General features: G+C 43.1%; 1 protein-coding gene across 10 annotated transcripts in view; it reads right to left on the bottom strand.

The window, feature by feature from the left end:
* GCNT2 (glucosaminyl (N-acetyl) transferase 2 (I blood group)) overlaps nucleotides 1–15,138 on the bottom strand; it is a 126,826-nt gene that overhangs the window by 14,307 nt on the left and 97,381 nt on the right. For 9 of the 10 annotated variants that reach the window (XM_044926920.2, XM_025265634.3, XM_044926906.2 and 6 more), the window contains one exon: nucleotides 4,478–4,570. The exons of the other annotated variant lie outside the window; for it this stretch is intronic. In XM_044926920.2, coding sequence (XP_044782855.2) covers nucleotides 4,478–4,570 — 93 coding nt within the window. The remainder of the gene's footprint in view (nucleotides 1–4,477; nucleotides 4,571–15,138) is intronic. 10 annotated transcript variants of the gene reach the window in all.

Here is a 15,138-nt window from a genome sequence, read left to right as displayed (position 1 = left end):
TGGGCCATTTTAATCCCTTTTTTTTGAAAGGGTTGGAGAAATTTAATAGAAGAATCAAATGATGAAATAGATTTCAGCAAGATTAATTTCACAGAGCTTTGCAAGGTACATTAGGAACCAATCAAGAGACTGTAGTAATCATGTAAACCAGAGTTTGTTTGAAGTTAATGGTTGCCATGAGTGGGAAAGGAAAGCTATTAGAGACAGAGTACAGAAGGACCGATGGGACTTGATAATTAACTCAATGTGGCTGGGAAGAGAGACAGGAGACAGTGAAAATCACTGGAGAAAGAAGCCAGAGTTTGGGGGATGTTAAAGAATAACCTGGTGGTAGGTGAGAAGAACTTGGTACACAAACAGCACACCCATGCTTAAGAAATGAAAGGGAACAGGAGAAAAGATTTGGGGCTGGATCGTGTAGAGAGAGCCTAGACAGCTTGGTCTTGAGGACAGAGGCAGAAAATACATCTTGACAGAGAGAAGGAAAAGAACCAGCAGAGACCGAGTCACTCAGAATGCAAGAGAGCAACGGCATAACTGAGGTGGACCCACACATAACTGAGGCCAGATGGGGACCTTGGTTGGGAGGATGGGTCACTTTTCTTCTTGAAACAGGAAGCAACAATGGGAGAAAGCGTCCAAAATACCCTACGATGGGGACTTCCCTGGTGGTCCAGTGGTTAAGAATCCACCGCCCAAAGCAGGGGACGTGAGTTCGATCCCTGGTCGGGGAACTAAGATCCCACATACCAGATCCCGAATTCCACAATGATGATTCTGCAATTAAGACACGATGCAGCCGCCCCCACCCAAAAAAAACCAAAATGCTCTAAGATGGAGGAAAGGGATGACCTGATAAAGGAATTGATAAGGTGATTTTAATCAAATGTCTTCAAAGTTCTTCCCAAAGTTGAAATGATCACCTTTGGAGAGTAGAGAGGCTGTTTCAGCACAAGATTAGGAGTTTAAAGGTGAGCCAAAAAGCTGTAAATGTGTATACCATGAAGAGTACCAGGACAATAATGACGTAAATAAAAGAACAAGCGGGCAGCCAGAGGGGCCAGCTGAAGGGAGATGGTGGGTGAGTTTAGGACAGTTCTGGAGCATTCTTCAGCAGTGTTCTGCCTAGGGAACCACAAATGGCAAAAAGCAGATGACAGTAATGATTACGCGTAGGAATCAGCCTCCTAGGATTAAATGCCAAGGGAATCTAAAATGTTTGAGAGAACAGCATGAAAAGCTGACACAGTACACAGGCTAGACAAGAGGTCCTCATAAAGAACCCGTAGGAGGAGGGAGCCAGGAAAGCTGAATCTCTGGAAGTCCCAATTTTAAAAAAGCAAACACATCTAACATGACAACATCATATTTTAGATGTGGGGTTATGGGAATGAACAAACCGGTCAAAACCCCCAGCATTGCTGGGCCTTCTATTCTGTTCTCGGGAAGAAAGACAGTAAAATACATAGCATATAAGTTGGTGAAGGAAGATGAAGAGATTGGAATCAGAGATGGGAGCTCCAAGTTCAAGACCATAGGTCTAGAATGGTACTCTGTGATTCTAAATGCTAACAAGGCTTGGAAAGTGGCTACACGCACAGGTTTGGAACAAATACAGCCAAGGGGACAAGATCCAGATGGTATTACTGACTTGCTGGGTTGACATAAAGTTCTACCTCCTCTGTCCAGACTGTGCCTTTTTCTTTTCTCCATATAGTGGTTTGGGGACAAATATTTTAAATGCTAACAGTTTAAGGCTTTCAAATGGCATAACGGGTATTAAGAGTAGAAAAAACTGAGACATTTGTTTGAAGAGGGCAGGCTGGGCTACCCAAACTTTGAACCCTATGTAGTTCCTGGCTAGAGGCTACTTTCACGGCCCCACCTGTCATGTCATCAGTAAAAGTCCTTTGTTGTTGTTGTTTAGTTGCTAACCCACCAGTCTCCTCTGTCCGTGGGATTTCCCAGGCAGAAATACTGGAGCAGGTTTGCCATTTCCTTCTCCAAGGGATCTTCCTGACCCAGGGATGGAACTTGCGTCTCCAGCATTGGCAGGAAGATTGTTTATCACTGAGCAACCTGGGAAGCCCAAAAGTCCTTACAAAAAGGCAAATCTGACTAGTCTATACCTTCTCTACTGAGGCAGGTCCTGGATACAGGCGATGTCAGGGAGACTGAAGGTAAGTCTCTACTTGGGTGGGGAGTACACGTGGCTGATACATAATGGACACGAACTTCTGTAGGGAGCGGGGTGGGCAGGGGAGAGCTTGGGCTGCAAAGTAATCCCATCACATGGGTCCATGTTGTAGATGTCAACATCCTCAAGTGCTACAGCCAGAGAAGAGGAGGAGAAGCAGATCGGAAGATGACCGCACTGGCCCTAGAGGCCAAGTGATAGGGGTTATAGAAGGATGTGGAGAAGACAGCCTATCCCAAATACTGGGACCCTCACTGATGGAGATGGTCCATTTTCTAAGGAAGACCCAGGAGATCAAAGTGCACAATACCCTCCTCTCCATTTTCCTCTCCCCACTAGGAGGGCAGGCTAAGCAGGCAGGTGGCAATGAGCTGTCCTTTGGGGAAAACGTGGGCCAATTAAGGTAAAGACATGAATATACTTGCAGAAAGACTGTGCAGGGACACAAGGATGCTGGCCTCTATAATGGGGGGAGGACCTCAAGAGACACACCTGGGAAGGAGCGCGAGCGTGATGGAGAGCTGGCGAGAAGCAGCAATCTGGAGTTTTGATCTGAAATGTTGCCATTTCTCTTCTTCATAGAGAAGGAAATGGCAACCTACTCCAGTGTTCTTGCCTGGAGAATCCATGGACAGAAGAGCCTGGCAGGCTACAGTCCATGGAGTCACAGAAAGTCGGACACTACTAGGTGAAAATATTATTATTTATTATCTGAAATGTTAGGTGTAGAATAAAAAGACTAATAAATGAAGCTATAAATTGAATGGCGGGAGGAGGAGGCCAAACTTTACAGGGCAAACCTTCCTCTTGACTCACTCAACTGTTCGCTTAATCATTCATTCACTGAATATATATTTATGGCCTTCTTTTATAGACTGCATCGTATTTCCCCCAAATTCACATGTCGAAGTCCTAACCTCTAGCACCTCAGGCTGTAACTGTGTTAGATGCAGGGCCCTTAAAGAGATAACTGAGTTAAATGAGGTCTAATGGATGGCCCTGATCCAGTAGGACTGGTTTCCTTATAAGAAGCAATTAGGACACAGACACACGCAGAGGGTAGGTCACATGAGCACACGGGGCAAAGATGGCCGTCTGCAAGCCAAGGGGAGAGGCCCCAGGAAAAGTCAAAGCTACTGCCAACTTCCAGCCTCCGACTTCCAGCATCCAGGACTGTAAGCAAAGAAATTTCGGTGGTTTAAACCACTCAGTCTATGGTACTTTGTTATGCTCGCTCTCGTCAACAAATACGCACACCTGCCATGTACCAGGCAAGAGTCTTAATGGAATATACACCAAGACTGATAAAAAGTCTTCTTCACAGCTACTTGTCTTCTAGTTCTTATCCATTTGGAGGGGCAATCTCTCTTGTTGCTGTCACCTGCCATCATGCTGGAGCAAATACCTCCACGCCACCTGGAAACCCATTGGTGGAGGGAGCAGAGGCTGATGTGAGGGAGGGGGCTCCACGGAGAGAAGATGACATCACTTCTCATCCTGACCACTTGCTCCTAACTGCTGCACCCTCAAAAAGACAGAAAGAGGAAGGAAGAAGAAGAAGAGGACAGAAACTAGCAAGAGGAAAGTACCATTATAATTTGAGCCTACCTCTACATCTCCCTAGGTAATCATAGGACAGAGAATGTCTTTCAGTTCAGCTCAGTTCGGTTCAGTCGCTCAGTCGTGTCCGACTCTTCGTGACCCCATGAATCGCAGCACGCCAGGCCTCCCTGTCCCTGAACTCCCAGAGTTCACCCAGACCCACGTCCATCGAGTCAGCGATGCCATCCAGCCATCTCATCCTCTGTCGTCCCCTTCTCCTCCTGCCCCCAATCCCTCCCAGCATCTTAAACTTGGGACTTCCCTGGTGGTCCAGTCGTGAAGCATCTGCCTGCCAATGCAGGGGATACAGGTTCGATCCTTGGTGTGGGAACCAGGATCCCACATGGTGCAGGGCAACAGAGCCTGTGCTCCACAACAAGAGAAGCCACCGCAACTAGAGAATAGCCCCTGCTCACTACAACTAGAGAAAGCCCACGCACAGCAAGGAAGACTCTGTGCAGCCAAAAATAAATAAATATTTTAAAAAATTAATACTACCTAAAAAAGAAAAACACATTAACTTTTCAAGGACTGTGCCTCTAGTTACTCTGTTTAATAATTCACAGGCTGTCTAAATGAACCAGTAGGTCTGTCTGTGAGAACCCCTGTATTCCACAGCTCCTTTCATGCCAACACCAACAAGCAGAGTGGCCTCAAAGTTTGAAAAGAATGCCTCACCGTGGCAGCCTCCGTGTTTATCTTCCATGTCAAGCCACTTCACAGCTCTGAGGTCACCGGCCCAGGATGCATTTGGCATGGAGCCAGGGACACCTGCAATGTTCATAAAGAAGAAAAAGCAGAAATAAGAGCCTAAGCTTCCAAGGCATGCTCATTTTCTCAGTATAGTTTCTTTCACATCAGATTTCTCATCATTGGTACAAATCCCCAAAGGCTTGTCATGAGAACTGTTGGTGGTTACAAACCCAGACTTCCCTTGTAAAAAGAATCTATTTTTCATTTTTTTCATTTTTCATTTCTTACAAGCCTGCAAGAAACGACATTGGATGAAATCACAGTGCAGATGGAAAAGCTGAGAATTTTCTGGTATCTCAATTGAATCTTAAATAAATTTACTTAAAAACTTCTTTTTATTAGTGTATAGATAATTTACAATGTTGTGTTGGTTTTTCGTGTACAACAAAGGGAATCAGTTTACATACATATATATCCCTTCTTTTTTCAGGCCCTTTCCCCATATAAATTATTACAGAATATTGAGTAGAGTTCCCTGTGATATACAGTAGATCCTAGTTGTTGTTCGGGTTCTTATTAGGTATCTATTTTATATATAGTGGTGTGTATATGTTAATCCCAATCTCCCAATTTATCACTCCTCCCATGTTTCACCCTTTGATAACCATAAGCTTAATTTTGAGACCTGTGAGTCTGTTTCTATTTTGTAAATAAGTTCATTTGTATCATTTTTTAAATTAGTTTCCTCATGTAAGTGATATAATATGGCATTTGTCTTTCTCTGTCCAACATATGCCACTTAATATAATCTCTAGGTCCATCCATGTTACTGCAAGTGGCATTATTTCATTCTTTTTTATGGCTGAGGAAGGCAATGGCACCCCACTCCAGTACTCTTGCCTGGAAAATCCCATGGACGGAGGAGCCTGGTAGGCTGCAGTCCATGGGGTTGCTAAGAGTCGGACACGACTGAGCGACTTCACTTTCACTTTTCACTTTCATGCATCGGAGAAGGAAATGGCAACCCACTCCAGTGTTCTTGCCTGGAGAATCCCAGGGACGGGGGAGCCTGATGGGCTGCCGTCTATGGGGTCGCACAGAGTCGGACACGACTGAAGCGACTTAGCAGCAGCAGCAGTAATATTCTACTAGATATGGTAGCCGTATCTACCAACCTAGACAGCATAATGAAAAGCAGAGACATTACTTTGCCAACAAAGGTCCATCTAGTCAAGGCTATGGTTTTTCCAGTAGTCATGTATGGATGCAAGAGTTGGACTGTGAAGAAAGCTGAGTGCCAAAGAATTGATGCTTTTGAACTGTGGTCTTGGAGAAGACTCTTGAGAATCCCTTGGACTGCAAGGAGATCCAACCAGTCCATTCTAAAGGAGATCAGCCCTGGGTGTTCTTTTGGAAGGAATGATGCTAAAGCTGAAACTCCAGTACTTTGGCCACCTCATGCGAAGAGTTGACTCATTGGAAAAGACTCTGATGCTGGGAGGGATTGGGGGCAGGAGGAAAAGGGGACGACAGAGGATGAGATGGCTGGATGGCATCACCGACTCAATGGACGTGAGTTTGAGTGAACTCTGGGAGATGGTGATGGACAGGGAGGCCTGGCGTGCTGCGATTCATGGGGTCGAGAAGAGTCGGACACGACTGAGCGACTGAACTGAACTGAACTGAATATTCTACTGCGTATATTTGCCACAACTTGTTTATCCATTCCTCTGTCAATGGACATGTAGGTTGCTTCCATGTCTTGGCTATTGTAAATAGTACCATTATCCAAAATTTTTAGGACTTTCCGGATAACATCTATCTTACAGTAAAAGCTCAGGAAACTGGCCACTCTATGTCATCCTTAATGCTAATAAGTGACAGAGATTCCATTACTGGAAAAGGAGTACTGAATATGGGAATCAATGTAACTGCAACTAAATGAGGGCTACTTTGTGTTATAAGAGCTCTAGTGATTCTCATCAGTGAGAAATGCAATGTGAATACCATGCAAATGACATTGGTACTCGAATTGCAAAACAGTCTTTTCTTAAAAGATCTGGTAGTAGGAATAATGCCCCTGCCCCCAACATATTCTCAAATAAGTCTGCATCCTATTCCCTGGAACCTGACAATATGCTAAGGCAAAGGGGAATTAAGGTTGCTTATCAATTGACCTTCAACGAGGGAGATTATCCCAATTTATCCAAGGCCATTGTAAATACAAGGGTCTTTAACAGTGGAAGAGGGAGGTGGAGAGCTGGCTGGAGTGGTACAAGGTGAGGAGGAGGAAGGGGCTAGGGTATGTGGGTGGCCTGTAGAAACTGGAAAAGGCAAGGAGAGGGATCCAATCCAGCCCTACAGAGAGGAGCATAGCGCAGCCAACACCTTGACTTTGGTCTGGTGAGACAATGTCAGACTTCTGACCCACAAAACTATAAGAGGAGACAAGTACATCATTTAAACCCCTAAGTCGGTGATAAACTGTGACAATGGCAAATAGAAAACGAATACACAAACTAATGAGAACCAAATTACCCAAGATGATGGATATTTTTAATTAAAAAATTGGACAAGATCATGGATATTTTTAATTTAAAAATTGGACAAGATCAATATGTTGAGAAGTTTAATTGATTTAGGCACATAAAATTTTTTTCCTCTTTAAAAACACTGATAAGGATCTTCCCTGGTGATCCGGTGGCTAATACTCCGTGTTCCCAGTGCAGGGGGAGCCGAGTTCGATCCCTGGCCAGGGAACTAGATCCCACATGCCACAACTAGGAGTTTGAATGGTGAAACTGAAAAGATTCCCACAGCTAAGACCTGGAGCAGTCAAATAAAGAAATAAATGAAATATTTTTTAAAAAAACTGATGAATACATGTGCATTTTCAGACAGTAAAAAAAAAGCTCTGCTCTTTTGCTCTGATGTCACATAATAATTATATGAGGATTTAAATTAAGAATTGTACTAAGGTCTTCCAGCTAAAATTAAATTTTGCACAGTCTTTTCTGTAAATAGCATAAGTCTTCACCCCTATGGGCTCTCTATCAGAGATTCTTCTTTCCTTGCTGCCAAACTTAAAAATGTTGTTTGTAAATGTTAAGTACTCAATAAAAACTCTTTATTAAGCAATATGTCTTCCTATTATTTTAGTTTGCATTTAATACTTTAAAAGTTACTTTAGTCTTTGCCTATAAGAAAAGAGGCTTCTTTTATTTTGTTCTTAGCACACATTTTTAAAAATTACTTTTGTTTTGGCTGCACTCCAAGGCACGTGGGATCTTAGTTCCCTGATCAGGGATTGAACCCGCGCCCCCTGCATTGGAAGCACAGTATCTTAATCATTGAACCACCAGGGAAGTCCCAAAACAAATTTTAAAATAATTTAGAATAAAACTCGCCTTGGTTAAGTTGAGGAGTGGGTAGAGGCAGTCTGGAAAGCAAATAGGTAATCTGGTATATTTACTCATGTCAGCAAGGTCAGCTGATTTATGATTTTTATGTCTCTTTCAATTAAATAATTATAGCAGAAAGATGTGAATAAAACATTGTCTTGACGAAAAGTCGCTAGCCCTCCTTTAAAGGATTGAATTTTTAAAAGGAAAAAATATTTCTCTTCCTCTTTCATTCTCATTAATATTGAACATCACAAACTGACTCTTGATGCAGTATCTCGGGCCCCACCCAGACCTCCTGCACCAGCATGAGCATCTTCACAAGACCCCGGGAGGATCCCTGCGCACAGTCAAGCTTGGGCTACAAGCAACACGGCCAGGAACTCAGCTTCATTTCCTCCCCTCCAGAAGTCACCCCCTCAGCCTTCATCCAGTTTCAGGGGAGCTTCTCACTCTGCTCTTCTCAAATTCTGCTCTCATGAAAGAATCTTGATACTTACATCTTTGTCCCCTCTGCAGGGAATACAATTGACCCTTGAAAAGCATGGGTTTGAACTGCAAGGGTCCTTTCCTACGCAGACTTTTTTCAATAGGCTATAGGAGGTTGGTTGAATCCATGGATGTGGAACCTTGGATACAAAGGAAACTTATAAGCCCGAGAGCCTCGACTACTGAAGCCCCCCATCCCCCACCCCTCCAGCCTAGAGCCCGTGCTCTGCAACAAGAGACGCCACCGCAGTGAGAAGGCTGCACATCGCAACAGAAAGTAGTCCCTGCTCGCCGCAACTAGAGAAAAAGCCCGTGCGCAGCGACAAAGACCCGGTGCAACCAAAAAATAAAATTAATTAATTAATAATTTAAAAAAATATGTGGAGACCCCAAAGCTACTGATCCTGTTACTTGTGCCAACAGCCAGTTTCCCCTTTTACTCCCCTAAAGACATCTCTACTTCTCTTTCTGATTTTTCTCCCAGAGACTGACCTTAGGTTGAACCCCCCAGTGGAACAGATACTGGCCTAGGGAGCTGCAAACTAAATTCTCACCCCAGAACTAGCTGTGTATTCTTGGCCATCACGCAATGGCCCCAGACTTACTTTTCGAGTGAAGTAGGTAGATAAGATTAGAGGTTTTCAACCCTTTAGGCTGCAAGCCACTGGAAAACAATTTCACTGTCTCTCTCTCTCACACCCACACAAAAGTTTCACAAAATATTTAGTGTTGTAGCAGTACACTTGTCTGCTATTTTCTAGTTTCAGTTCAGTTCAGTTCAGTTCAGTCGCTCAGTCATGTCCGACTCTTTGCGACCCCATGAATCGCAGCACGCCAGGCCTCCCTGTCCATCACCATCTCCCGGAGTTCACTCAAACTCACGTCCATCGAGTCGGTGATGCCATCCAGCCATCTCATCCTCTGTCGTCCCCTTTTCCTCCTGCCCCCAATCCCTCCCAGCATCAGAGTCTTTTCCAATGAGTCAACTCTTCGCATGAGGTGGCCAAAGTACTGGAGTTTCAGCTTTAGCATCATTCCGTCCAAAGAACACCCAGGGCTGATCTCCTTTAGAATGGACTGGTTGGATCTCCTTGCAGTCCAAGGGACTCTCAAGAGTCTTCTCCAACACCACAGTTCAAAAGCATCAATTCCTTAATGTTAAAAATTTTCATTTAAGACCTACTAAAATGATCCACTAATGGGATGTACTACTGTATTCCATTATACATATTATATACACTATTACTATATATCCATTATACATATTATATACACTATTACTATATATTTTAAAATACTGGACTATATTGTGCTATGATTGTTGCTATTATGATTATTGTTTGGCAGGAGGGGAGTTATGGGATATGTGGGTAAAAGTCTGCCTCAGTTCACAAGTATCCTAGGTAGCATCTATTTTGCAGTATTTCTAGGACAGGGCAAAAAAGACACTAATATTATCAGAGAAAACATTTTAAACTATAAAACACAATTCTCTCATTTGCTCTTCATAGGCTTATTTAAACAAAAGATTTGAGATCAACTTTACAGACTAAGCAGGAATGTTTTTCTTGGGGCTTAGCCTCTATTAGACAAACAATTGCATTTGTTGAATAAATGAATGTGTTTCTTTGAAACACAAGCTTTATTTATATTGACCTGACTTTTCTCCTTATTGTTCTTACATGGCGAGAGTGTTCCTTGTTTTGGGAGACATATACATAATAACAAATTCCAGCAACTGTTTAATATTTAAGCTCAGATACATAATTTTTAGCGTATTAAATAAGCAAGAATTTTGGTTTTCAATGTCAAAAGTAATGCTAGGGTCAGTGTATTGAAAGAGGTTTTCTCACGGCTTCACAGTGGTGCTGGAAATTGGCACAACTCTGGAAAGTCAACTTAGAAAAGTAAGGAAAATCACTGTTGTTATTCAGTCCCTAAGTTGTGTCTGACTCTTGCGCCCACCGGGCTACTCTCTGTCCATGGAATTTTCCAGGCAAGAGTACTGGCATGGGTTACCATTTCCTCCTCCAGAGGACTCTTCTCCATGCAGGGATTGAACCCATGTCTCCTGTGTCTCCTGTATTGCAGGCAAATTCTTTACCACTGAGCCATCGGTGGGATTTACCTCCTGCAGCAAATCCTAGTCTGTGCTATTTACAGGCTTGGGTGACCTTGAATAATTACCAAGTCTCTTTCAGACATCATGTGCTAATTTTCAAAATTTCAGAGAGTTTTTGTTACCTAAGATAACGTGTGTATTGTGTTTAGCACAGTGCCTCGCATGCTTAACTAAATAAATGGTTGAAAACATAATCGTTTCTATTCAAGCCGTGAGGACAGAGTAGCTGTGGAAGAGAATGCTTTTTTGTACTATAACCTAAAGCAAGTTTCTCAGTGGCACTTTGGATGATTCTCTGTCTGGCCTCTGCACACTAGATGCCAGTGCCATCTCTACCTGCTCCCCCGAACCCTAAGTTGTGACCCCAGTGTTTACAGATAATGCCAAACGTGGGCTTCCCAGGTGGCACTAGTGGTAAAGAATCAGCTTGCCAATGTAGGAGATGGGAGTTCTATCCCTGGGTTGGGAAGACCCCCCGGAGGAGGCAATGGCAATTCATGCTAGTATTCTTGCCTGGAGAATCCGATGGACAGAGAAGCCTGGTGGGTACAGTCCATGGGGTCACAAAGAGTTGTACACGACTGAGCACAATGAACACAACGCCAAATGTCCACTGGGAGGATAAATTGCCCCTGGATGAGAACATGGAATTGTACCTTATTAATAAAACCACGTGGGCTTCCCTGGTAGCTCAGGTGGTAAAGAATCCACCTGTAATGCAGGAGACCCCGGTTCAATTCCTGGGTTGGGAAGATCCCCTGGAGAAGGGATAGGCTACCCACTCCAGTATTCTGGCCTGGAGAATTCGTAGAGTCACACAACTGAGTGACTTTCACTTTTCACAATAAAACCATGTATAAATACTGAATTGGCCAAAAAGTTCATTTGGGTTCCATAAGCTCTTACTGAAAAACCCAAATGAACTTTTTGGGCAACCCAGTATTTGAATATGAAATGTGCAAATTTGTGTTTACAAAACTTCCTTTAATGTTACATTGCTTTTATATTTTAAAAAGGTTTATTTACAAGCATCTGAGTCTGATTTGCTTCACTGATTTAGTAATTGTGCTTGTTGAATTGAAATTCAACCAAAGAAAAAATGGTGTTCATTGCTGGTTAACTTAAACAATTAAAAAAATGGAAAATTACCTGATAGTTGGGAAACATACGTTAAGTAGCTTGTAGCCTTTTCCCCCTCATTGTTAACTGGGGTTATTTTGAGAAATAAAATGGTATATTTGTTTTTGCCTTCTAATGGTTCATTAATCCCTCAATTTTTAAAAAAAAATTTTAATTGGAGGATAATTGCTTTACAATGTTGTGTTGGTTTAACATATGTAACTTACAGAATGATCCTCTTTTGGTTTCATGGGGATTTTTTTTGGAGTTCTGTGATCCCTGAGAGGATGACCTCTCTACATCACCTCTGACAACTGCCAACAAATAGACTCTTCTTTGGTTTTAAGAGGAAAAGATAAAACAAGGAAAGGAGAAAACTAAAATTTTATAGAGGAAGGGATTTTAGAAATTTTCATGCTTTAATATTTTAATATGTTCCCTTCATTGCCAAGCTGTGTAAACAAGAACCCACAATATTGAAGTGAATTGCCCAGGAGTGTGGACATGCTAAAATCCTTGTTGATTTTCAGGATAATTTATTCTCTCATTCAAACAGTTAACTTGTGGGGCTCCTGTGTTTCAGAGGAGATGCTGGGGACAAAGCCACAAATGAGATGTTCTTGGAGCTTTTGACCCAGAGTATCCAGAAGGGTTTATATTTATTTAAAAAAAAAAAATATTTACTTAGTTTTGCTTGCACTGGGTCTCTGTTGATAGGCAAGGACTTTCTCTAGTTATGGTGAGTAGGGGCTACTCTCTAGTTGGGGTGGCTTCTCTTATTGCAGAGTACAGGCTTGAGAGCGCCGCTTCATCAGTTGTGGCTCACGGGTCAGTTACCCTGCGGCATGTGGGATCCTCCAGGACCAGAGATGGAACTGGTATCCGCTGCGTTGCAAGGCAAATTCTTAACTGCTGGACCACCAGGGAAGCCTGGGTTTATACTTACTGATACTGATACTTTGGCCTAGCATATCCAGAAAGGTTTATATGTACTGATTTTTTTTATACTTTATTTTTTGAGGTTGATTTACAGTGACTCAGTTATATATATGTATGAAAGTGAAAGTGAAAGTCGCTCAGTCGTGTCTAACTCTTTGCGACCCCATGGACTGTATAGTCTGTGGAATTCTCCAGGCCAGAAAACTGGAGTGGGTAGCTGTTCCCTTCTCCAGGGAATCTTCCCAACCCAGAGATTGAACCCAAGTTTCCCACATTGCAGGAGGATTCTTTACCAGCTGAGCCACCAGGGAAGCCCAAGAATACTGGAGTGGCTAGCCCATCTGTTCTCCAGTGGATCTTCCCGACCCAGGAATCAATTTTCTTTTCTAGATCCTTTTCCCTTATGGGTTGTATTGATATTTCTATTAGCAGACCAGATTCCTCTAGTCAAGAGTGTTTCCTGGACAATCTTCCAGTGACGAACAGGAAGGGTCAGTGCAGTGTTTTTTAGAAGCAGACAATCTTGGGCAACCCCAGAGAACAGTCCAGGTTTCAGTGCATTCATGACCTCAAGACTGACCTTGATCCCCCGACCCTTTGCTTCCATTGTTCTCTGTCTGTTTATCATCTTTGAAAGTGAAAAGTGAAAGTGAAGTCGCTCAGTCATGTCCGACTCTTTGTGACCCCATGGACTGTAGCCTACCAGTCTCCTCCCACCATGGGATTCTCCAGGCAAGAGTACTGGAGTGGGGTGCCATTTCCTTCTCCAGGGGATCTTCCCGACCCAGGGATCGAACCCGGGTCTCCCGCACTCCAGGCAGACGCTTTAACCTCTGAGCCACAAGGGCTTTAGCTCTTGTCAAACACCCCTGTTATTACGGCAGATTTCTCTGTGGCAGTGAAGCCCTGCCTTTCACAACTTTCACACAACTTTTCCTTCTTCTCTTCACTAAAACCAAGACAGCCTTCAATATCCTCCACTCATAATGACCCCTGAGCCACTCACTTGTCCCTTGCCTAGAAAGCGACTCCACAGTCATTGTCTGGAGGTAAAAACAGCGCAAGGGTGTAAGGAGAGGCCAGAACGGAACCGTTCCTAAGGCTGCCCCACAAGTATGCCAAGAGGGAATGAAGAGAATTTTTAAAAATCACACTTTAAGAATGATTTCTCTTCGACAGAGTATTGCTTCCAGGGGCACAGAGTTCAGAGTTTCTGAACTCCAGCTCTCCAAGAATAAACTTGGATAAATAACTAGTCTTTCAGCATCTCCTCTCTGTATTTTCTTTTGAAGAGTTTGATCTGTGTGGGTATATGTCGTACTTTTTAATATGTCAAAGAGAAAGACGTTTCCTTTTATCTGATTGGCTTGACTTTAGTGCAGTATTATGCTAATTCAATGGAGAAAAGAAAGAAATGCTGAAATGAAGAGCCACTGGATTAGATGTGTATGGACTCTTCTGTGGCATATTTCTCTAGTTCTATTTAAGGAACCCTCTCTCGTCAGGATCTCAGAGCTCAAGCAGCTGAAAGATGATCATTCTTTTTTCTTTGTATTATACCTGTCCTCAAGTTACTCTGTTTTCTTGAGAGCATGCAGGTTTGTGAGTAAAGTAGGAAATGATCAGCAAATTCATTCTGATGATGTTTCATGAAAGTTTGAGATTGAATGGCCACAATGAAAGGGGTGGAGTTTTTTGTTGAACGTCTCATGAAAGCACCTAGAAGACAAACCTTGAATTATAGGGTGCCCATGTTGGCTGACAAACTATTCACTCAGAGTGATACAAGTGTCCTCTGGGGGAGCTGGGTCAAGCAAGGTGGACTTCTGACATGAACAAGAGGGAAGTACTCTCAAGTGAGACTTTTATCAGGTGTCCCAGAAATACCAGAACATCTAAACAAACATCAGAACGCTGTCTTTGATAGATCTACCCTCAGACAGGTGGCTCACACAGGAAAGAAACCATCTGCAATGCGGGAGACCCGGGTTCGGTCCCTGGGTTTGGAAGATCCCCTGGAGGAGGGCATGGCAACCCACTCCAGTATTCTTCCCTGGAGAATTCCATGGACAGAGGAGCCTGGCGGGCTATAGTCCATGGACTCACAAAGAATTGGACACGACTGAACATAGCACAGCACAGCACCCTCAGACACGTGCCCAAATAACTAGCAAATACTCTGTACACCGTTGAGTGAGGGGAAGGAAAGAAGGAAGACGAGGAAGAAAGAAAAGAATTTGATGTTTCCAAACTTCAGAATATATCAAAACTTTCCAGAGTGCTTAAAATAAAACTAAAGTCTTCTATTTCCCAGAGTTTCTGTTTTCTTTTCCTAAATTGAAGTACAATTGCCATATAACATTATACTAGTTTTGGGTGTACGACATAGTGACTCGATACTTGTATATATTGCAAAATGATCACCACCTTAAGTCCAGAACTGGTTTTCAGGTGAGCCCCTGACTGATTTCTCATCTACCAGCAGTTCTTCAAGCCTTACCTGGCTTTTCAGAACATCATTTTCCTGGCTAGCACTGTCCGCTCACCAAGACTATTTTAATTGCCCGTAAACCAGT

Source organism: Bubalus bubalis, chromosome 2 (genome assembly GCF_019923935.1).
Source record: "Bubalus bubalis isolate 160015118507 breed Murrah chromosome 2, NDDB_SH_1, whole genome shotgun sequence".
Taxonomy (NCBI): domain Eukaryota; kingdom Metazoa; phylum Chordata; class Mammalia; order Artiodactyla; family Bovidae; genus Bubalus; species Bubalus bubalis.
The sequence above is the reverse complement of the archived record's forward strand: the minus strand, read 5'-3'. Positions and strand labels throughout refer to the sequence as shown.